This window comes from Pantherophis guttatus, chromosome 5, assembly GCF_059756535.1.
Source record: "Pantherophis guttatus breed Tessera chromosome 5, ASM5975653v1, whole genome shotgun sequence".
In the NCBI taxonomy this organism is placed as follows: Eukaryota; Metazoa; Chordata; class Lepidosauria; order Squamata; family Colubridae; genus Pantherophis; species Pantherophis guttatus.
In genome coordinates, this window is record NC_142067.1 from 128,396,833 (window position 1) to 128,419,593 (window position 22,761).

The window sequence follows — 22,761 nt, forward strand, 5'->3', positions numbered from 1 at the left end:
GGGAAGGAAGGAGAGGTAACAAGTACCCAGATTCTTTTAATAGTACGGGTGAGGCGTAGAATTCAAGCAACACGGAAATACAGATGGTCCTCATTCAACGACCGCTTGTTCAGCGTTGTCGTCAGCTCGCAAAGCTTCCCTGGCCTGCTTTCGAGTTGCCATAGGCAAGTGGGATGGGAAACCAATGAAGCAACACAGCAGCCCAAGACAGGAGCATATTCCAGACTTATCTTTCTCAAGGCTGTCTCCCAGGGTTACCCACAGCAGCCGGAGGGGAGTGATCTCTACAACCCGTGAAATTGCTCCGTTGGCAAATGTGATTGATGACACACCCTGGGGGGAAGGGGGGAAACAGGGTCATGATTAGGGCTGTAAATTACGTGGGGTCAGAGTTGGCTTCATTTGGGTACGTGCCAAATAACTGAATTTCTTTTGAAGCTTGGCTCGAGGCTCATGATTGAACCCTGACAGTTGTTATAACTGGATCTCACGTTTATGGTCAGTGCAATGTTGCTGGATTTGTGCGATTGTGCCCTGGGCGTTTGGCACCTTGCTGGCAATTACGAAGTCACACAACATCCTGCCTTTCTGACTTTCATGGTGGCTTGGGACGTTCCTTTATGTTTCACACAAGCAAAATTAATGGCAGGAATCTGGAAGTTGTGGTCATGTGAAGTCCTTGCTTAACATGTATAAGAAGCACTGAGGCACTTCTGGGTTGAAAGGATTAGCCAGTGACATCACCCTTGCTCTGGGGACGCCGAATTGAAGGGTCCTTTTATGTCCTCGACAGGAGTTTGAGCCATGGACAGGAGCTCAACCATGCCCCATGGCAGCTCTGGGTCTCGAACGCAGGCTTGCTAACCTCCTGCCAAGCGCTCCAACCACTCGAGCCACTGTGCTCTTTTTAACCGCATTGCTTAACAAGAGTTCCCAGTGCTAATTACTGTCAGTAAATGAGTATTCCACCTTGTGTGATGATGTGTGTATGCTTTAACCAATCTGTTACCCTGATTTTACGGCATCGAATTATAACACCGTTCTCAGTTAAGTATTATAATGCTTACACAGCATTAAAAAATAGCAATTTTTTTATTATTAATAGAAAAGTGTAGCGTGAATCTTAATTTTATCATGCAGAAGCATCCTTATGGGCTACACAGCTCATTAAATCTCACAATGACAACTTGCACTTGGCAACTGCTCAACAGACAAAAGGAGCCCGACTTCTTTAAGTAAAAGTTATATATTTACAATTTTATTTGGAAGCAAAGTTAAGCCAAACAATCTTTAACACTACAGCCAAAAACGTGTGTTCACCCCAATATATCTAGAGCAAATAAATTAAAGGGATCGAGTGTTATTTAATAAGGCAATAATCCTAAGTAGTCCAATTAAACGCCTTCTTAATTCTCCAAATGCATCACCAAGAGAGCCAAGGACTGGGTTCGAATCCTTCTTTTAAAAAAACACCTTCATGGGAACAGCAGCAAGAGCTCTCATTCCTGATTAAAGCTCTTAAGTTATCTTCATGAAGAGGTCTGGCTGCAGGAGGTCAAGACACGAAAACGGGAATCATCTTCTGAACCAGCATTCAGGGTTTCATCCTCAAGACTTCTCTGTCCGCATATAACAGGGTTCCACGAACTACGATCAGAACTTCTTCCATTCCATGTCTTCCGGGGGATTGACTTCTACTTTTCTTTTACCTACGTCAGACCAATTTGTGCTCAACACCGTCCCACCCGATTCCATCTGCAAAAGAATTAAATAATGTATGAGCCTTCAGTGAACGAAAGTTTTTACTTTTTGCTGAGGTTTTACAACATCAGCAATCGATTTCTGAAGACAGGAGGAAGGCATTTTGGACAATACTTCAATAATTCCCACCACAATTGTAGTCAGTTCAGAAAATATCTAATTGATGGAGGAAAGAAAGGAATAATACAGAAGAAAAATGTACTCTCCTGCTTAAGCAGGGGGTTGGACTAGATGACCTCCAAAGTCCCTTCTGTCTGTGTTTGATGAGTGAAAACGAAGTCTGTCTTTTCCTTACAGAAAGATAGCTTTGCCACAGGTTGTTTCTCTCTCAAATGCTAAAATCAGTTTATATTTGCAATGTTACAGAGCCTTGGAAGTACAGTGGTCTAAAGCACCCTGTTATTAAGACCAGCTGCCTGCAATTACTGCAGGGTTCAAATCTCGCCAGGTTCAAGGTCGAATCAGCCTTCCATCCTTTCTAAGGTAGGTGAAATGAGGACCCAGTTTGTGGGGGCAATAAGCTGACTTTGTATAAATATACAAAAGTATGAAGGCTATTGCTGAGCACATTGTAAGCCGCCCTGAGTCTCCGGAGAAGGGCGGCATATAAATTAAAGCACAAAAAAAAAAGTGACAAACCCAACTCGAAATTCACAGGGCAAAAAGAAAAGAATGAAGAAGGGGAAAAAAAAATATCTTACAAATGATTTGTTCATGGCACGTTTGACTTCATCTGTGCCGTCCGAATAGATTTGTTGGAAAAGTTTGTTCAAAGCCGCGTCGCCTTCCAATTTTTCATTCTTCTCTTCTTCCTTGATTTCCACCACTAATTTATCCCAGTTCTTCGTGTTCTGCGAAGATGACGGATAGTGATGCGTGGGGTTTGAAGCTGCAAAACAAATTAAAGCAGGGAATATCAACCCCATGTCTCAACTTTTATGGATAAAGTATTGATCCACGGAGATATTTCTCTTTAGCAATAATCAATTTAGCGGTTAAATGGGAAAAAATTGGATCCGTTTTTTTTTTAAAACTTTGCAAGTTTAAGTTCCAACAGGTGCCTTTTTTCTATCACTCTGCCTTGTGTATCTTGCTTTGAAGCTATAAATTACATGTTCTTTGCTCGTGGATGGAACAGGGGCCTCCAAAATTGGCAACTTTAAGACCTGTGGACTTCAACTCCCAGAATTCTGGCTGGGAAAGCCAAGCCTAGATATTTGTTCTGACCCAGCTCTACAAACACGATAAACCCTCTTAAGTTAATTCAAAGATTCCTTTATTAGGAGTGCTTGCAGCCCCGGCAAGAAATTTCTCTCTCACAGCAGGTTAACAAGTCCATCCGTCCAGGAGATGAATAGTTGTCTGTCACATCTATTCATCTCCGTCCCCTGCCTTTAATCCCCAGAGCTAGGGAGGGGCTTCGCTAGCAGTGGTGGCGCTTCCGTCCCAAGGACCGACCCATAGATTTCCACTGCTCTCCTCTCCTCTGCCTTCTGTGCATCTATGCATCAGGCACTGGACCCAGCTGTTCCTCCTCTTCCTCATCAGCCACCTCCAGACCTGGCGGCTGTTGATTCTCTATCTGAGGGCTGACAGACAGCCCAGGCTCTGCCTCTGTCTCTCTCTCTCTCTGCCAGCTCCATTCCCTCTTCCCCCTCAGAGCTCTCAGGCTGCCTTCATGCTGACCTTGACTCCCACACCTCCTCCTCCTCCTCTGATTCGGCTGCTGGAGGGGCCGGCGGCCAACAGGCCACAACAATATTTGAACATAAAATGAATACCCAAGATAGCTGATCTTCCTTTCTGAAGCTTCTTTCCCTCTAATCAGACTTATTGCTTGGATAAATCAGGATTCAAGGAAGCATTGCTCTTTTTATAGTGTTCTCCATTCTGTTTTTCTACAACATATCATCATCATCATCATCATCATCATCATCATTATTATTATTATTATTATTATTATTATTATGCAGAGCACTAAAATCCAACTTTTAACAATGCCTCCAAGAACTGTAGATCTATGACCAGCTTTGCTTAATGAGAGAGGCAATCGTGACTTTGTGAATTGGTTTTAATGAAGAATCCTGACCCATGCAAAAGGAAACATAGGAAGGAAATTTAAACGTGGAAGGAGACTAGAAAAACAAAATGCACAGGTACCGTATATGTGGTACCTTGCTCAATAGTAGTAACTGTGAGAGGGATCTTGGAGTCCTAACGGACAACCATTTAGATAGGAGCCAGCCGTGTGCAGCAGCTGCCAAAAGAAGCCAACACAGTTCTGGGCTGCATAAACAGAGGGATAGAATCAAGATCACGTGAAGTATTAATGCCATTTTATAAGGCCTTGGTAAGGCCACACTTGGAATATTGCATTCAGTTTTGGTCGCCACGATGTAAAAAAGATGTGGAGACTCTAGAAAGAGTGCAGCGAAGAGCAACAAAGATGATTAGGGGACTGGAGGCTAAAACATATGAAGATCGGTTGCAGGAATTGGGTATGTCTAGTTTAATGAAGAGAAGGACTAGGGGGGACATGATAGCAGCCTTCCAATATCTGAGGGGCTGCCCCAAAGAAGAGGGAGTCAAGCTATTCTCCAAAGCACCTGAGGGCAGGACAAGAAGCAACAGGTGGAAACTCATCAAGGAGAGAAACAACTTAGAACTAAGGAGAAATTTCATGACAGTGAGAACAATTAATCAGCGGAACAACTTGCCTGCAGAAGCTGTGAATGCTTCAACACTGGAGGTTTTTAAGAAGATGTTGGATAACCATTTGTCTGAGGAGGTGTAAGGTTTCCTGCCTGGGCAGGGGGTTGGACTAGAAGACCTCCAAGGTCCCTTCCAACTCTGTTATTCTATTTCTATTTCTAGATGGTTCCCTCAGATCAGTCTGTAAATCTACCCAACTCTCTCCTGGTGCCACCTTTCAATCTAAGATTATTTGTTAGTCAGCATGCTAACACAAACCTGGTACAGCTGTTTGTGTATCAGAATTCTCTTGTCCTTCTAATTTCTCCCATCGTATAATTTCTGGTTTCTTCATTTTTATCTCAATCTGTAGAAGAAGAAGAAAAAGCATTTAACAGATTAACCCTTTTGAGAAGATCAGTGTTTGTGACAAATACGAAGGGAAATTTCGATCAGCCAGAACATTTGAGGTGTTTCGGTTTTTTAAAATGCAGTTTGGCCAATTTTCTCTTTTAACTTTAAAAAGAAAATAGGAATACAGTAAGATTGTGATAACATTCTTATCACAATAACATTGTGAGTCCTAGTCCGCCTTTCAGAAAATAGCCTGAATTAGACCTCCGTTCACGCTGTAAATACAGGCAAATCTCAGAATTTCTCCCATTTGAGCAGTTAAGCATCCTGATTTTTTAAAAATACAGGATGCTTGTAACTTTGGATTTGAGGATGATGTATACAAAGAACCCTCAAATAATCCATCAAGATCTTGACAAGCAACTGGCAGTTTCCATGTGGCTGAAACTCTGGATAGCGATATAGAGGTAGTCCTCAGCTTACGACCATAATTGAGCCCCACATTTCTGTGGTTAAGTGAGACATTTGTTAAGTGACTTTTACCACCTTCCTTAACACAGTTGTTACGTGAATCATTGCTGTTGATAAATTAGTAACCTGGTCGTTAAATGAACCTGGCTTCCCCATTGACTTCACTTGTCGGAAGGTCACTACAACTGTCATAAGTTCATGCCAGTGGCCAAGCATTTGAATTTTGATCACATGATCACGGAGATGTTGCAATGTTCGTAACTGTGAATAAGGGTCATAAGTCACCTTTTTTCAGTGGCCTTGTAACTTTGAACTGTCACTAAATGAACTGTTTTATCCTGTAGTTAAAAAGAATAAATAAATTTGGTTTGGCTAGCTACCTGAGAATCCTTTATTAGATAGCACAGCAACAGTAGCTCTAAAACAATCCAATGCACCCAGGAGTCCACCAAGCAAATGAACGCTGCGCTGAATATTTTATCAAACTTCCCTAGACAGCTGATCAGAAAACTTAAAACTGCTTCAGTTTAAAAACTTACTCACTGTAAGAACTTAAGTTACGGACAAACTTCAAGGTTATACTAATGATGGATCCCTCAAACAGGAAGGAATACACTGAGTGAACATCTTCAAATACCCAGACACTCTTATAGCCTACAGCAAATTATTCTTTTATGAACTATTTGCTGCATGCAAACAATTTACTTGCTGCCAGCGCCTTTCAAAACTGGGTCTGCGTCTTTTTAAGCTCCTTTTGTGATGAATGGAAAGCTGAAAAAGCACAGCTCGATGAAAAGAGTTAAGATGAGGTATGAAACGTTCTCGGTACATCTAGAAAAGGAGAGCTCAGGGACAGTCAAGAAAATGTAGTGAGATTTAAATCTGCGCTTTGCAATTTAAGAATCAACTTGAGAAGGCTTGCATGTGACAAAATCAGAGTTCCAAGTTTCTGTAATTATCAAAAAACGATATACAGCATGGAGCCTTTTAATTTGTGCCTGTAGCAACAGAGATTCCAACGCAATTCTCCTACCCTTAAAGTAAAATATTCAAACGTGAATGTATTTTTAAATCCGCCTTGCAATTAAAAACAATGTTTTTCGTTCAAGGGAATACAGGATAGGGGAGAATATTGAAATATATTGTTTGCTCAGCCGACAAGACTAGCTGGTTCTGGAAGAAGCCACAAGTTCTCCTTTGTTCCAAAAGTGACTCAAAGATCCTTGCAACACCAGAAACAAGAGTATCTCAGTAAATGCTAATTATTAAAGCACCTTTTCCAACAAGCTACGTGGATGTCTTGCTTCAAATCAGAATGAACAGTTAGCTTCATTCCACCAGTGTTCAAATGTTTTTTCTCCCCAGTTTTCTTTGCAAATTCCAGCCTGATCAGGCCAGTTGATTTCTTGCTACTTGGCTTCTCTCCTACAGCAACATCAAACTTTGCATCGTTCTGTCCAGTTTCCAAAGAGTTATCCTCATGACAGACTGATACACGGACACGGTCCCAAAGCACTTTCCATTGAGTTGGAAAGAATAAAAAGGGTGATTTTTTTTTAAAAAAACTATGCTCTTTAAAATCAAACACTACGATGTGCTCAGTTTCTTAGGCCAGTTTTAGCTAACCACGTACCAATGTTCTGAGTTTTATCTCCGATATAAGCTGGAATTTCTTTTTGCCTAAACCAGCATCATTGTGCCTGTTCTATCTTAACAGCAACGTACTGAAAAGAAGAAGAAGAAAAAAAATCAATGAAGGACACAAAATGTGTGGATGACAATATCGATCCTTTAGCTACAGAAAAATCTTCTCCAAAGTGGTCAATATCAACTCTTAAGATTGACAAGAGACTATCCAAGAGGTCAGCATTATTTTGATGATTCGTTGCACAATTAGCCAGATGTTCAGGTTGGATTTGACACCTTTGTCCGCCTACTGAGTCCTTTTCACGCTGATGTTTAATGGTGTTAAAGATCTCCTCTTAGGATGTAAGTTCTTCCCAAGTCAAGCTGCCTTTTGCAATTGACTGATGGTGAATTTGTCAATGCCCATGGTGTTTAAATGGTGTTCCAATTATTTGGGAATTGCACCCAAAGCACCCATTACTATTAGTACGACCTTATTATTTGGAGAACTATTAATGTGGTCTTCATTAAATTATTTTCATGTTTGGGGTCAATGAACTATCTGAAACTTCATGGGAGAGGTCAATGAACTGAAAAGTTTGCCCCCCCCCCCCAATCTAGAGGAAGACATTTAGTTCACAATTAAAAAGTCCTTCACTGAATCCTAAAGGTGCTTTTTCAAGAGGTACCTGGACTTTGTTTTTTCTTTGAAGACGTTTCGCTTCTCATCCAAGAAGCTTCTTCAGTTCTTGTACAGCTAAATGTCTCTGGAAATTCTTAGTCATCCAGGTCATAATTGTCCCAAAAGTGCCTTTTCAAGAGGCAACTGGACTTTCGGGGGGGATTTTTTTGAAGATGTTTTGCCTCTCATCCAAAAAGCTTCTTCAGCTTCATTGAAACCTTTTTTCCTTCTCCACTAAAGTAACATAATCATAAATCCACCAGGATTACAACACACAATAGAAACTTAAAGCATAAATCTGAAAATTAGTGGTTATTAAATTCTATCAAGAACCCTACAATAATGTAGCCAGTCTCTCATTCGTTCTTGGGTTATTTTTTTTTGAGTTGTTGCTCAGAAAGAAGAAATATGTCTTGGGCGTAGATACCGATGAAAAAAGGGAAAAAGCTGCATCTAAACATTTTCTCAAGCTTTGAAAGAGCTCCAATTAAAAAGAGAATAAAATAAATCCCGTCTTCTAAACCAGATTCCCCTCCCCATGGAAGCAAACTGAGGTTTTCAGAAGCTATCCCTAACCCATTACGCTCTTCGCAATATTAAAAACAGCAAGTAAATTGTTTATTGTGACAGCAGACAAAACGCTCGCATTTTTCATCGCCAATTAGATCCTCTCGCAACAAACAAGCAAAAAAAAAACAAAACCCTGTGCTCATTAAGACTTAATATAATCTTATTATCATTTGTGATATCCCAGTTGTGATATCATATATCCGTTTTCTCACTTGTTTAAAAAAAAAAGAGAGAAAGCAAAACTGACTCCACAAAGGTAAATACTATTTTTTCCCCCGAACCAGATTAGCAAACAATTCTGCTGAACCTCCAGGCTGCAGATTTTACACCTTGGAAATTGTTTGTTGAAAACAAAACAATGCAGCATATTCATTTTGACCAATTAAAGAACAGAGCATGATTATTATTTTTTTTAATTCTATAAACGTCTCTCCCAGTCTTCCTAAGAACTGTCACTGGAAAAAAAAAATTGACAATATGAAAACTTGTCATTTTCGCAGGTTCAAAGTTAATGAATTACGGCACACGAGTTTAAAATATATATTTTTTTAATTTTAAAAATAAACCACTGCTCTTTAAACATGAAGAGTTCCTGAGAAAGGGATATGACCCAGTTCTACAGGTACCGTGTTTCCCCAAAAATAAGACCCTTCCTTATATTTTTTTGAACCCCGAAATAAGCACTTGGGTAGTCCTCAACTTATGGCAACTGAGCCCAAAATTGATGTTTGCTAAGTGAGAAATTTGTTAAGTGACTTGTGCCCCTTTTTACAAATTTTCTTGCCATGTTTTGTTAAGTGAATCACTGTAGTTGTTTAATTAGTAACCCGGTTGTTAAGTGAATCTGGTTTTCTCGTTGACTTTGCTTGTCAGAAGGTTGCAAAAAGGGAACACGTGATGTGACCCTGGGAACCTTCAACTGTCATAAATATGAACTGCTTGTTAAGCATTCGAATATAAATCACGTGACTATGGGGGATGCTACAATGGTCGTTAAGTGTGAAAAATGTTCATAAGTCACTTTTTTCCAGCGAGGTCGTAACTTGGAACAGTCACTAAATGAATGGTTGTAAATCGAGGACTACCTGTAATTTATGACAGGGTTCTAGATAGATAATCCCGAATTTGCAAACTATCATTTAATGCTCTTCAAAGGACAGTCTTCAAAAAAAGCTACTTATTATGCTTCGTTGCACAGTCAGCCGGATGTTCACACTGGATCTGGCATTTCAAATTATTTATATTGATTGATTGATTGATTGATTGATTGATTGATTAGCCCTAGGGCCATATCAAAGTTATCAAGTCCTTCTCAAGGACCTGCTGGGATGGGCAGCTGCCACTTCAACTACTGCGAGACTCAACTTTTCTGTGCCAGCAAAACCAAACCTCTGGAATTATATTATTGGAATTATTTCCATGCTGTTCAGACTTGGAAGGATGGACTGCTATAAAGCAAAGCTCGAAACTCTAGGGCAGGTTTCTGCAACCTTAAACTCTCAAAGAGCCATTTGGACCCGTTTCCCACAGAAAACACAGGAGTCACAAAACCTGGGTGGGCTAGGCCGACTCAATGTCATTCCCACCCAGTCAAATGACACCCCCCCCCAGCCACGCCTACCCAGATTTTGTGGCTCCCAGCGTTTTCTGTGGGAAATGGGTCTCTCCCTCTTTCTCTCTCTCATTTCCTCTCCCTCTCTTTTCTTTCTTTTTTCTTTCTCTCTTTCTTTCTCATTTTACCTCTCTTTTCCCTCTCATTCTCTCCCTCCAGCTCTCTCATTTCTCTTTCCCCCTCCCTCTCCTTTTTTCTCTCATGTCTCTCTCTTTCCTCTCTCTCATTCTCTCCCTCCATCATTTTCTCATTTCTCTCTCTCTCTCTCTGTTTTTTCCCCTTTTCTCTCTCTCATTTTTCTCTCTCCCTTCTCCTTTCTTTCTCTTCTTTCACCGCCCAGAGGATGCTTTCCCCTTTTTAAATGGAAATTTTAAATTTGTTTTTAAATTATTGGGGCTTTAAATTTGTTCAGCCAAATTATTTAATTCGTTTTATTTTATTTTAAATTTTGTATTTATATGTTTTATTCTATGGCTGTTCACCGCCTGAGTCCTTAGGGAGTAGGGCGGTATATAAATTCAATAAAAACAAAACAAAACAAAACAATGCCACCAGCAGCACTGCTCAGCTGGAGGAGTAAAGCTCAGGGTAGTGGGAAAAGGGGGCTGGCCCCACCGAACTTCTCATGCCCACCCCGGGGATCAGGGTCGGAGAAAGCCGGAGCGCCCTCACCAAAGACGCTCGCCCGTCAGCCAGTCAACCCGTCTGCTCCGCGTGGCTTTGCTACGCTTTAGCCCAGCCCAGCCACTCGTGCACCTCCCCCCCCCGCCCTGCAACAGCTGGCCAGAAGGTCACATAAGGAGGGGGATCGTTTCCGGGGAAGTCGTCGCCGCAACTCATGCGTGCTCCTCAGCTGTGGGCCTGTCCTCCTTTCTGTCGTACCCTCCTCCCGGATCCCATTCTCACCCCACCAGCTCTCATGTTAGCAAGGTTGGCATCAGCCACGGCCAGGTTGGGCCAGTGTCTCAGGGTGGAGAGCAGGTTGCGCGACCAAATCGGCAGGGAGCCGCAGGAGAGGGGTCGAAGAGCCACATGCAACTCTGGAGCTGCAGGTTGCCAACACCCGCTCTAGTGTGTTCCTTATTTCCAAAAATGCCCAAGAATCGAATTTTCTTAGAAAATAACAAGTAATGTTGGCCACTTGGTTGAACATGTGCTTACCTAGACAAGGACAAGAATGACAAGACATGGACTTCCGGTTGGTGTCGCGGCGATTCAGATGGGGAAATAGCGGGGCGCCTAGGAGCCCCGCGAAAACCCCGTCTGTCAAGCCATCGCCGGCAGGTCTGTGGACTACCCTGTCCACAGGGACAGGGGGTTAGAGAGGGACCCCTCGGATGGCCGAGAGGAATGGGCAGGTTCCTTGGGGCCAGAGGATTGCCTTCTGCGCCAACGGCGGTGGGAGCAGCAGCCATGGCGGCTGCCTCGAGGCTGCGGCATCCGGGACAAGCGAAGTGCAGGAGGAGAAGCAGGAGGAAAGCGTTTGAAAGCCAGGTGAGTGGGATCTACCCCGGCGGGAACAGCCTTTAAATAATGGTCATCAATAAGTGTGCCCTATCCTTTATAGCGGCTAAAAACTACTTGGGCAAAGGATTTAAAACAACTAACAAAAGGAAGACCCGTTAATGGATTATAGCACCTATTGATTGCTTTGGAATTACCGTTCCTTTGGATGGATATAAAACTTGACACGTTTTCCTTCTCTTTAATGAGAATGGATTATTTTTGAAGAAAGAAAAAATTACCTTGGTTGAAAGAACTTTAAATAAACTTTGCTCTGGGACTATGGAATGAAGAAGATGAAGTTTTAGCTTGTAGTTCTCCTCGGAGGAAAGCTTCAGTGATGCATTTAGCTGTTGAGACAAGACAACATATCACAATCCAGCAATTAGTAAAGCGGATCTCCTAATCTTCATTTTACCTATTCAGAAACAATGAATTCAAATAATCTTCCCTGGAAACTTTTAATGTACTCAGGCATAAGAATTTGAAAAGAAAGCAGACCAGAAATAAACCGAAGATTTATATTCTTAGGCATCAGAAAGTTATATGTCAGATTGTTAGGAAATGTTTAGATATATTTTAGATTAAAATGTAGCAACTGATCCAAAGTTACAAATAAGTAAACTGAGAAACGATGCAGTTTCTTTTTCCAGTGCTATGTTTTCATTCCTTCAAGTTATATAAAATAAGGTAAAGGTTCCCCTCGCACATATGTGCTAGCGTTCCCGACTCTGGGGGGCGGTGGTCATCTCCATTTCAAAACCGAAGAGCCAGCGCTGTCCAAAGACGTCTCCGTGGTCATGTGGCTGGTATAACTCAACACCAAAGGTGCACAGAACGCTGTTCCTTTCCCACCAAAGGTGGTCCCTATTTTTCTACTTGCCTTTTTTTACGTGCTTTCAAATTGCTAGGTTGGGACAAGTAATAGGAGCTCACCCCATTACACGGCACTGGGGATTCGAACCGCTGAACTGCCGACCTTTCGATCAACAAGCTCAGCGTCTTAGCCACTGAGCCACCGTGTCCCTAAGCAACTTGTAACTAAGCAACTTGTAGAACCCTCAAAATATACAATATCAGTAATGAAAGCTACTTTTTTTTGCAATTAAATACTGGCAGAGAACCAAAGAATATCACAGCAACATCTAAAGCATCCTTTCCTCCTATCCTAGCCTGGAAAAACAACTTTTGGTTCAGTTCTGAACCTCAAAATTGGGTGCCTATATTACCTCTTTCTCCGAGAATGTTATGTTTACATCATCTTCCTTCGCATGTTTGATCATGATTGTTACAATGACATGAGAATCGGTTTGGTACCAGTCATACCTTTAAGGAGGGGAGGGAAAAAAAAAAGATTTGTTACACGAACATTGGATGCTGGTTTCGCCCTCCCGGTTTGACACCTGAGAAGTTAAAACTCTGACTCAAGTAAGCCCCTCTTAATAGCTCTCCGTGCTACGAAGTTTTGGATTTGATCCAGGAGTGAAATGCTCCCGGTTCGGACCGGATCACCTGATCCGGTAGCGATGGCGGCGGGTGGTTCAGAGAACCGGTAGCAAAAATCCCTCCCTACCCAGCTGAGCCTCACAATCATCAGAGGCTTTTTTTTTACTTTTAAAAGCATTTTTTTACAACCTCTTCGCCAGAGAGGTTGTAGAAAAAATGGTTTTAAAAGTTTTTTTTAATGGCCATGCCCACCCAGTCACATTACCCCCCCATCAAGCCACGCCCACAGAACCTGTATAACAAATTTTAGATTTCACCACTGATTTGATCCATATAAACCTTTTTTAAAGGTTACATTTATAGTCAACTAGTATTATGCCAATGAGCAGTTATTTTCAAAGTGGAATGCAGAATACACTATCTACGACTTAACTAGCTGTAGCATGTCCAGATTCACACAGTGCTGATATGTTAAAGCAGAAATTTTCAATTTCCTCTGCCAGCCTCCAGAAAGATGGAAGGGGTCAGCATGCGTAAACCAAAGTTTAGAAGGCTGACTTAACTGCAACGTGAAATCCCAGTTAAGTTTTATGTCTGAACTCAGCCACATTCTGGAATGTGGAATCTTTGGGAATTGACATGATGCCAGTATTGCAATATATGAGGGGCTGCCACAAAGAAAAAGGGGTCAACTTATTTTCCAAAGCACCTGAAAACAGAACAAGAAGCAACGGATGGAGACTAATCAAGGAGAGAAGCAACCTAGAAATAAGGAGAAATTTCCTGGCAGGGAGAACAATCAACCAGGCTTGCCTTCAGAAGCTGTGGGTCCTCCATCACTGGAGGTTTTCAAGAAGAGATTAGACAACCAGGGTCTCCTGCTTGAGCAGAGGGTTCGACTAGAAGACCTCCAAGGTCCCTTCCAACTCTGTTCTTTCTGTTCCGAGCAAGAAGTACCGTATTTTTCGGAGTATAAGACGCTCCGGACTATAAGACGCACCTACCATTTTTGGGGAGGAAAACAAGAAAGAAAAAAAAAATCTGCCTCCCAGCAATTGGCCTCCTTGCAGCAAACAGTCAGTTTCATTTTCATTTTCATCACAGCCTGATTAGCAGAAGAAGAAAAAAATCTGCCTCTGCCTCCCAGCAATTGGCCTCCTTACAGCAAACAGCCCGTTTCAGCTTCAGCACAAGCAGCTGATTAGCACAAGCAGCTGATTGTCAGTTGGATTTGGCTCCTGAAGATCAGCTGTTTCAGGCTGCAGGGATTCCCATAGTCTATTGCCCCCTCTGCGCGCTCCATTGGGGGGGGCAGCGGGGGGGGCTACATTCGGTGCATAAGACGCACCCAAATTTTCACCCTCTTTGGGGGGGGGAGGAGTGCATCTTATACTCCGAAAAAATACAGTGGTTTTTCTTCTCCAATAAGAAGTAAAGTTGCTGGAATACTTGGTACCCGCCTGGTATTGATCTTATTCTTCAGTGACATTTTAAGACACAATCAAAGTTCATGCAAACACGTAGGGTTAACGGTTGTTCAGCTCTTATGGGGAGAAAAAAAAAAAGGCAAGGAAGAGTGAATTCTTTTAACTCCACAGAGCAATTATTTTAGGAATGATTTAAGGACTATTTTTAACCAGACGCATCCCTGCACTAATAGAACAATACTGAGCTGAGATTGGATGAGAAATAAATGGAATCAAGGCTACATTAGCCAGGCTGACCCCAAAGGTTAATAGTAATGAATTCAGGCTCCTTTGTGGCTTCCAAATTGAGTGCGTATTATCGGGCAAATTAGCCACGCATTAAAAGGTAGAAATACCTTGTATCGGTGTCGTTAATCCCTGCCCTGGAGAGTCCCACTTGCGTTAAAATAAAAACAAAGCAAACTCAAAAAAAGGTCTGTGGATTGCAGGATCTCCCTAGCACAGGGGTCAGCAACCTGCGGCTCTGGAGCCGCATGCGGCTCTTTGGGCCCTCTGCTGTGGCTCCCTGTCAGGGGATCCCACCACTGGCTGGCCCCATCCCTCGCCCTCCCCTCCTAGTCACTCCTTGCCTGGCCTAAGAAAGTAAGGATGACCAGGGGGGTGGGGGGGGGAGCGGCCAGGGCAGAGACAGGGAGATACAGAGAGAGGGGGAGAGAGAGAGAGACATAGAGAGATACAGGGGGGGCAGGGGAGAGAGAGATATGTCAAAAGGATTTTGTGATTCCCTGTGTTTTTTAACAACGGGTTCTCTGCCCTAATGACCGGCTGGGTAGGCGTGGCTAGGGGGGTTCATGTGACTGGTGGAAGTGAGTGACATCGAGTTGGCCACACCCACCAAGGTTTTGTGGCTCCCGGTGTTTTCTTTTCTGTGGGAAACGAGTCCAAATGGCTCTTTGAGTATTTAAGGTTGCAGACCCCTGCCCTAGCGTGACTGACAGGGATTACAGAAAGCTATCTTCAGGATCTTACATGGTGCTCAAGGAAAAAGATGGGGCCCAGCTTGTCAAATCTTTTGAGACCCCCAAAAGGAGCTGCGATCAGACACCACCACATGCATTAAAAATAAAGTCTATCCAGACAACAGGGAAAAGTGAGGGAAACTTCCTCACTGATGTATTGCAAGGACTTAAAAGTATCTCAGGATACTCGGGATCTATTCTTTGAGTTGTAAAGGCCAAGCTTTCTGTTTATGGTTGGGGCGGGGGGGGGAGCCACAAAATTGTCTATGATGCATAAGCTTCCATGAGAGACACCGAGATTGGCAATCGCTGTTAAAGCATTTATTTCCAAGCCAGTGAACGGAACACGATTTTTATACACCAGACCTTGAGTTTTCAGTGAACACACAGTCACTAAATGTACTATTGTTCAGTTGAGGAATAGCTGTACAAAAAATTAAATTGTTTCAAGGTTTTTTCTGGTTGCTGTTAGGTTGCAAATTCAGTATCTTAGCCTCGGTCCTTCAATTGTTGAGGAGAGAATTATAGTACTACTTGATTAACTTCAGGATTGTTGTAAGGATTATTGTAATTTAAAGCATATATGTTAAAACTTCACAGGCAGCTGGGATGGAATCTGGATCTTACCCTCCCAAATAGACAGTAAACAAGGAAGAACAAAAGAGGGGAGGGAAATTCACCATATTTAGTTGAGTGTAACTAGGGTTTGAAGGAAGAGTTAAAGTCAAAGGCAGTGTGGAATACTGTAGGTAGATCTTTAGGAAGGATGTCAATATATATATCCTTCAACTGGCTGAGAATGATACGGTTTTGTTTTGTTTTTTACTATTGGTAGAAAGAGCAACAATTTCAATGTTTATATAAACAGTGTGTTGTCTGGTTACAATTTGTTTAAGCAATAATCATCATCATCATCATCATCATATTCATTAGTAATAATCATATAATGACAGTGATTTCTCATCATAACATTAATACTGATTACTAATACTGATTAACATTAATAATGATATAGTAATAAACCATCATAATAAAATTAATCCTTCTCTTATGGTTTTGAAAGTTCTAACTTCGGTTTCTATTAAGTTAGCCATTGATAAAACAAGTCCCATATTTCAAAATATTCAGTGGCTTCCTTCTCTTTAATTTCAAATGTTAACCTGTCCATTTTTGTACATTCTAGTATTTTTTTATTATTATTATCTTCTCTTCTGTAGGGATCTCCACACTCTTCCAATGTTGTGCAAATATAATTCTAACCGCTGTTAACACATGCAATATTAAGTACATATTCCCTTTGTTATATTTTTCTGGTATGATACCCAACAGAAATATTTCTGGATTTAAATCTATAAGTTCACGGTTGATTGAGTACCATTCACTGACAGGCACCTACGAGTGAGTTACAGACACCATGAAAAATGTTCACATATTTTTTTATAAAACGCACTATATCTATATTGAGATCATTAACCACAAAACTTACTTGATCTTAGATGGCCACGCCTGAGGTTGCAGAAACACAAGGGGACATCATGGTAAGGAAAAGACATCGAACAGTGAAAAACAATGTCAGTTTTAAGCCAAGCGCAATTATATTTTTTTTTACATTGCAGGACAGATGAACATTCATGGAGTATCTCTTAGGGAAGAAAGGCAATCATAGAATTTAATTAAAAAGTCTAAGTATAAACAAAATACTTAAAAACCCAGAAAGAGGGAGAAAGACCCATGAAAATGGAAAGCAAGTAACTGATGACCTGGCCATCCTCCATCCACGAATTTCAAGAACTCCATCCATTATATTTATTATATATTTATATATATAAAGAAACAAAATTAAATACAAAAAAACTATATCTACCTACCTATCTACCTACCTACCTACCTACCTACCTATCTAGTCTTTTTGTATTTTGTATTTAATTTTTTTTCTTTATTTTTATTCAACCTTTATTCAAGGTAGTGAACATATCTAATACCCTTTCCTCATCCTATTTCCCCACAACAACCCTGTGAGGTGGGTTCGGCTGAGAAATAGTCATTGGCCTTTAGTCACCCGGCTGGCTTTCCTGCCTAAGGCGGGACTAGAACTCACAGTCTCCTGGTGATTGGCCCAGTGTCACCCAGCTTGTTGTCCTGCATAAGGCCGGTCTAGCGTTTATAATCTTAATTTCTAGCATGGTGCCTTAATTACTAGACAAAACTGGTTGTCCGTATATTACAGTTTTGCACTGCACATAATATTTATCATTGTGTCATTGAAAAATAACACAGAGTTATTGTCACACTGTCACGGAATTTATAGGATACATCTTCCTTTAAAAAAAAAAAAGACAAATTTCACATGGACCAAGGGAAAGCTATTTTAAAGGTAACTACAATTACATTTTAATCCATTAATCTGAAAATTAATTATTAGGAAAAATCATACCATTTCCACTTGTGATCCAGGCCCTGCAAAGGAAAAACAATGCAGATTTTCAGACAAAACTCTAACAAGCCATAACCATGTTTTTTTAAGATACATATAAAGTAATCATATAACACACTAATTCCAATTTTTCCTTTTTTTCATCACTATTTTACTAAACAAATGAGTTTTAATACTTAACTGAAAGCGGGACTTCTCAAATAAAACATTATAGATTGCATCATTGGCTTGAAAAGGTTTTGGTAATAAAAGTAGGTGGGACAGATCAAATATTGAAACAGCTTTGATTAACTCGCATCGTTTCTTTTAATCAAAGGTGTTTCCATACAACCAGTTATGATCACATAAAATCTTCCAACCGTTCAGAATTGGCTTTATTGATTCAAATAAATCCAAACAGAATTATTTCACACTCCAAAATCAAAACGAGGAACTTCAACTTTACACAATATGCGTAACATTTTGCCTATCTATCTATCTATCTATCTATCTATCTATCTATCTATCTATCTATCTATCTATCTCCATCCCACTCCCACCCATTTTGCCAATGAAGATCCTATAAAATTAAATAGGTACCCACAGGCTGGCTTTCCTTAATACTGTATGTTGGCTTCTAAGACAAGACATTAGAAAAGGTTGTTACGGATATTTAAGGGTACGGAAATTTAGAGACTGACTAGAAAACATATTCACTGCAGGTAATACAGAGCACAAGCCAACATTAATCATGTTTAGATCGTAAAACTAGATTCAAGGCCTTTCGCACAGAGGTTTTTACAGCTAGTCCCCGACTTACAACCACAGTTGAGCCCGACATTTCTGTTGCTAAGCGAGACATTTGTTAACTGAGTTTTGTCCCATTTTACGACACTTGCCATTGTTGTTAAGCGAATCATTGCAGTTGTTAAGTTAGGAACACAATTGTTAATTGAATCTGGCTTCCCCGTGTATTTTTCTTGTGGGAAGGCCGCAAAAGGGGATCCTGTGACCCCCAGGACACTCCGACCATCGTAAGTATGAGTTGCCAAGCATCTGAATTTTGATCAGGATGCTGGAATGGTCATAAGTGTGACCATTCTCAGTAACCGTTATAACTGTGAACGGTCACTAAAAGAATGCTTGTAGTCAAGATCTACTAGTTCGCTTAGTGACTGTTGAAAGTTATAGCGGCACTGAAAAAAGGGACTTATGATTGTTTTTCAGTTACGACCTGTGCATCAGCCCCATGATCCTGTGATGCTTGGCAACTGACTCGTATTTATGACGGTTGCTATGTCCCCAGGGATGACGTGATCCCCTTTTGTGACCTTTCTGATAAGCAAAGTCAATGGGGAAGGCAGATTCACTTAAGGACCAGCTTAGTAACTTACCAATGGCAGTGATTCATTTAACAACTCTGGCACGAAAGGTTGTAAAACAGGCAAAAACTCACTTTAAAAATGTCTCACTTAAGAGCAGAAATTTTGGGCTCCATTGTGGTCGTAAATCAAGAACTGCCTGCATAATATATAGCATGAATTTTGATCCACGTAACGATGAAAATCTTACCCGTGAGTTTGTTCAGGTTATAACAAATTTTAATTTTAATTAACGGAGCTTAAACTTGCTTTTTTTTAAGTCATGTGCAGAAAGCTGCTAATTCTTGCAAAATTTGCAGAGGTGCAGAGAGAGGAAAAAAAGACTTCAAAAATGCACTATATCTGAAGAGTTAAATCTCTCCTTTTTTCGACCTTTAAAGATGCAGTCATCTTTCACAGACGTTAGGCAATAATATTTCCTACTGGTATGAAATTGAAATTGAAAACAAGACATAAAAATAATAATAATAATCCATGCCTGTGTACGGATGCCAGAAGCAACGTTTTTTTTTCCCCTCCTCCGTAAGATTGAGGTGCCAGCATAATTTGTTGACATGACTTGCCTGCTAGAGTGAGGTAATAATGCACATCGAGAGCTTTCGGGCTCTCTAAAGGCTGAATATTGCAAAATTGCGGTAAACCGTTCTTTTGCATCATCCATGTGGCGAGGTTTTATAGAAACGGTTTCTCCAATGCTTTGCATGTTCTCAGAACTACGTTTTCCAGAACGGGCACCGGGGAGTCCTCGACGTACGGCCAAAAATTTCTGTTGCTAATGTGAGACCCGTTGCTAGGTGAGTTTTTGAACCGCCGTTGTTGCCACGATTGTTAAGCAAAAGGTCGCAAAAGGGGACCACGTGACCCCAGGACTCTGAAATCATTGTAACTAGCTAGCTAACATCTATCTATGTATGGATATGAGAGATCATATCCATCTCTCTCATCTCTTTCTGTTTATCTCTAACATTTATCTATCTATCTATCCATCCATACATACATACATACATCTATCTATATTTCATCTATCTTATCTATCTATCCATCCATGTACATTTCATTTATCTATCTATCCATACATACATACATGTATATTTCATCTATCTATTTTATCATCTATCTATCTATCTATCCATACATACATACATCTATATTTCATCTATCTTATCTATCCATCCATCCATCCATCCATGTACATTTCATCTATCTTATCTTACTATCCATCCATCCATCCATATATACATGTATATTTCATCTATCCTATCTATCTATCTTATCATCTATCCATACATACATACATACATCTATATTTCATCTATCTTATCTATCTATCCATCCATCCATCCATGTACATTTCATCTATCTTATCTATCTATCTATCTATCTATCTATCTATCTATCTATCTATCTATCTATACATACATACATACATACATACATTTATTTATTTATTTATTTATTTATTTATTTATTTATTTATTTATTCATTCATTCATTCATTCATTCATTCATTCATTCATTCATTCATTCATTCATTCATTCATTCGAATTTCTATACCGCCCTTCTCCTTTCGGACTCAGGGCGGTGAACAGCCAGATAAGAAACATCTATACAAACATCACGGTTAAAAAATAAAGTTAAAATAATTTATAAATTTGGCCCATAATTTAAAACTTTTCAATTTAAAATAAATATTAAAATTTTAAAACTAACCCTAAGATCAGGACAGACCGGCTAACTGAAAGAGATGAGTTTTTAGGGCCCGACGAAAAATCCGGAGGTTGGAGATCACTCGTATCTCTGGGGGTAGATTGTTCCATAGGGTAGGTGCCACCACAGAGAAGGCTCTCCTCCTGGGGGTCGTCAGCCGGCATTGTCTGGCCGATGGCACCCTGAGGAGGCCCTCTCTGTGGGAGCGAATCGGCCGGTGGGAGGCTACTGGTGGCAGAAGGCGGTCCCGTAAGTACCCCGGCCCTAAGCCATGGAGCGCTTTAAAGGTGATCACCAACACCTTGAAGCGCACCCGGAAGTCCACCGGAAGCCAATGCAGCTCGCGCATATATACATGTATATTTCATCTATCCTATCTATCTATCTATCTATCTATCTTATCATCTATCTATCCATATATACATCCATACATCTATGTATATTTCATCTATCCTATCTATCTATCTATCTATCTATCTATCTATCTATCTATCTATCTTTCTATCATCCATCCATCCATCCATCCACCCACACACCCAGAGGTAGGTTTCACATATTTTTACCACCGGTTTGCCCCACGTGCGCACCTTCCACGTATGCGCCTGGCATTCCACGCATGCGCTTTACTCAGGCGTGCACCTTCCATGCATGCGCCCAGCCTTGAAAACATGGCTAAATAGGACCAGGGCCACGGGGTGGGGGCCCACCCACGATCTCAGCTACTAGTTCACCTGAACCGGTCTGAACCAGCTGAATACCACCACTCCATCCATTTATCCGTCCGTCCGTCCCTCCATCCATCCATCCCAATGTATTCGGGGCCCCTGGTTCAGATTCTTCCTCTTTTCAAGAAGTTTCCAAAAAGATGCCTAAATCATTTTGAAAACAACATGGTGAAACACGCCACAGGGTCTCCTGAACCCTCTTCATGCTCTCTGAGCTTGTTTTCTTGCAGAAGTTTCATGACTCAAACTAGAGAACATCATCAGTGCTGGTAAGCTAAAAGCACTGATGATGTTCCCTAGTTGGGTCATGAAACGCCTATAAGGAAACCACCAATCCTGAGCTACAAACATTCTCCTTTATGGGGACCTCTTCATGCTTTAAAATCAGGAACTACTTCGCTTCCTAGGAAAATCCTTCAAGGTAAACACCAAACTGTCTTTAACAAATTTTCACAAACATGAAAGAAAAAGGTGGATTGGCACTGCACGACTGACCCCTTTATCCACAACATGGAAGTTTAGAGACGCAAAGTGGAGCTTACCACTGAGGGCCTCTTCGCATCTTTTAATCCAGACAGGAAAGGTGGAATCAGCACCTACAGGTAGAAAGAGGCAGTTAACAATGTCGTCCGCCAAAAACATGATCATCTCTTATTTCTATTTTCTTCTACTCTGAAAGTTCTTCGGAACTTTTGACCCTTAAGACAGATTTCTAGCCTTTTAATTTTGAAAAAATATGTTAAAAATAGGTAAAGGCGAAACGTGTGGCTCTCCATCACATCTGTAGACCCTTAACCATCATGAATATGAGAATAATGAGAAGCATTAGAAAAACTAGCAGAAACATTTTTTTAGAGTGCTGCCATTTCTTCAAGAATGTAACAGAATAACAGAGTTGGAGGTCTTCCAGTCCAACCCCCTGCTTAGGCAGGAAACCCTACACCAAATCAGGCAAATGGTTATCCAACCTCTTCTTAAAAACTTCCAGTGTTGGAGCATTCACAACTTCTGGAGGCAAGTTGTTCCACTGATTAATTGTTCTATTTGTCAGAAAATTTCTCCTTAATTCTAAGTTGCTTCTCTCCTTGGTTAGTTTCCACCCATTGCTTCTTGTCCTGCCCTCATGTTTCGCTTTTCATCCAAGAAGCTTCAGAGCTGAAGAAGCTTCTTGGCGGAGAAGCCGAACGTCTTCAAAGAAAAACCAGGAAGTCCACTTGCCTCTTGAAAAAGCACCTTTAGAACACACAAACCGCATCTATTCCCTCATATCATCACTCTGAGTTAACTGGGGGTTGGACTAAATGCAGGGGTTTCCAACTTTTAAGACTTGTGGATTTCAAACTCCCAGAATTTGTCAGCCAGCATGAAGAA

At 40.9% G+C, this 22,761-nt stretch overlaps 1 protein-coding gene across 1 annotated transcript in view; it reads right to left on the reverse strand.

Annotated features, from left to right (window-relative positions):
- Positions 1–1,236: 1,236 nt before the first annotated feature.
- Positions 1,237–22,761, reverse strand: part of SUGT1 (SGT1 assembly cochaperone of MIS12 kinetochore complex) — a 33,195-nt gene continuing 11,670 nt past the window's right edge. Inside the window, exons 6-13 of the mRNA XM_060686514.2 lie at positions 21,933–21,986; positions 17,597–17,619; positions 16,649–16,668; positions 12,500–12,596; positions 11,513–11,620; positions 4,732–4,819; positions 2,463–2,650; positions 1,237–1,755 (exon numbers count right to left, since the gene is read on the reverse strand). Of these exons, the coding sequence (XP_060542497.2) occupies positions 1,654–1,755; positions 2,463–2,650; positions 4,732–4,819; positions 11,513–11,620; positions 12,500–12,596; positions 16,649–16,668; positions 17,597–17,619; positions 21,933–21,986 (680 nt within the window). The 3' untranslated portion in view covers positions 1,237–1,653. The remainder of the gene's footprint in view (positions 1,756–2,462; positions 2,651–4,731; positions 4,820–11,512; positions 11,621–12,499; positions 12,597–16,648; positions 16,669–17,596; positions 17,620–21,932; positions 21,987–22,761) is intronic.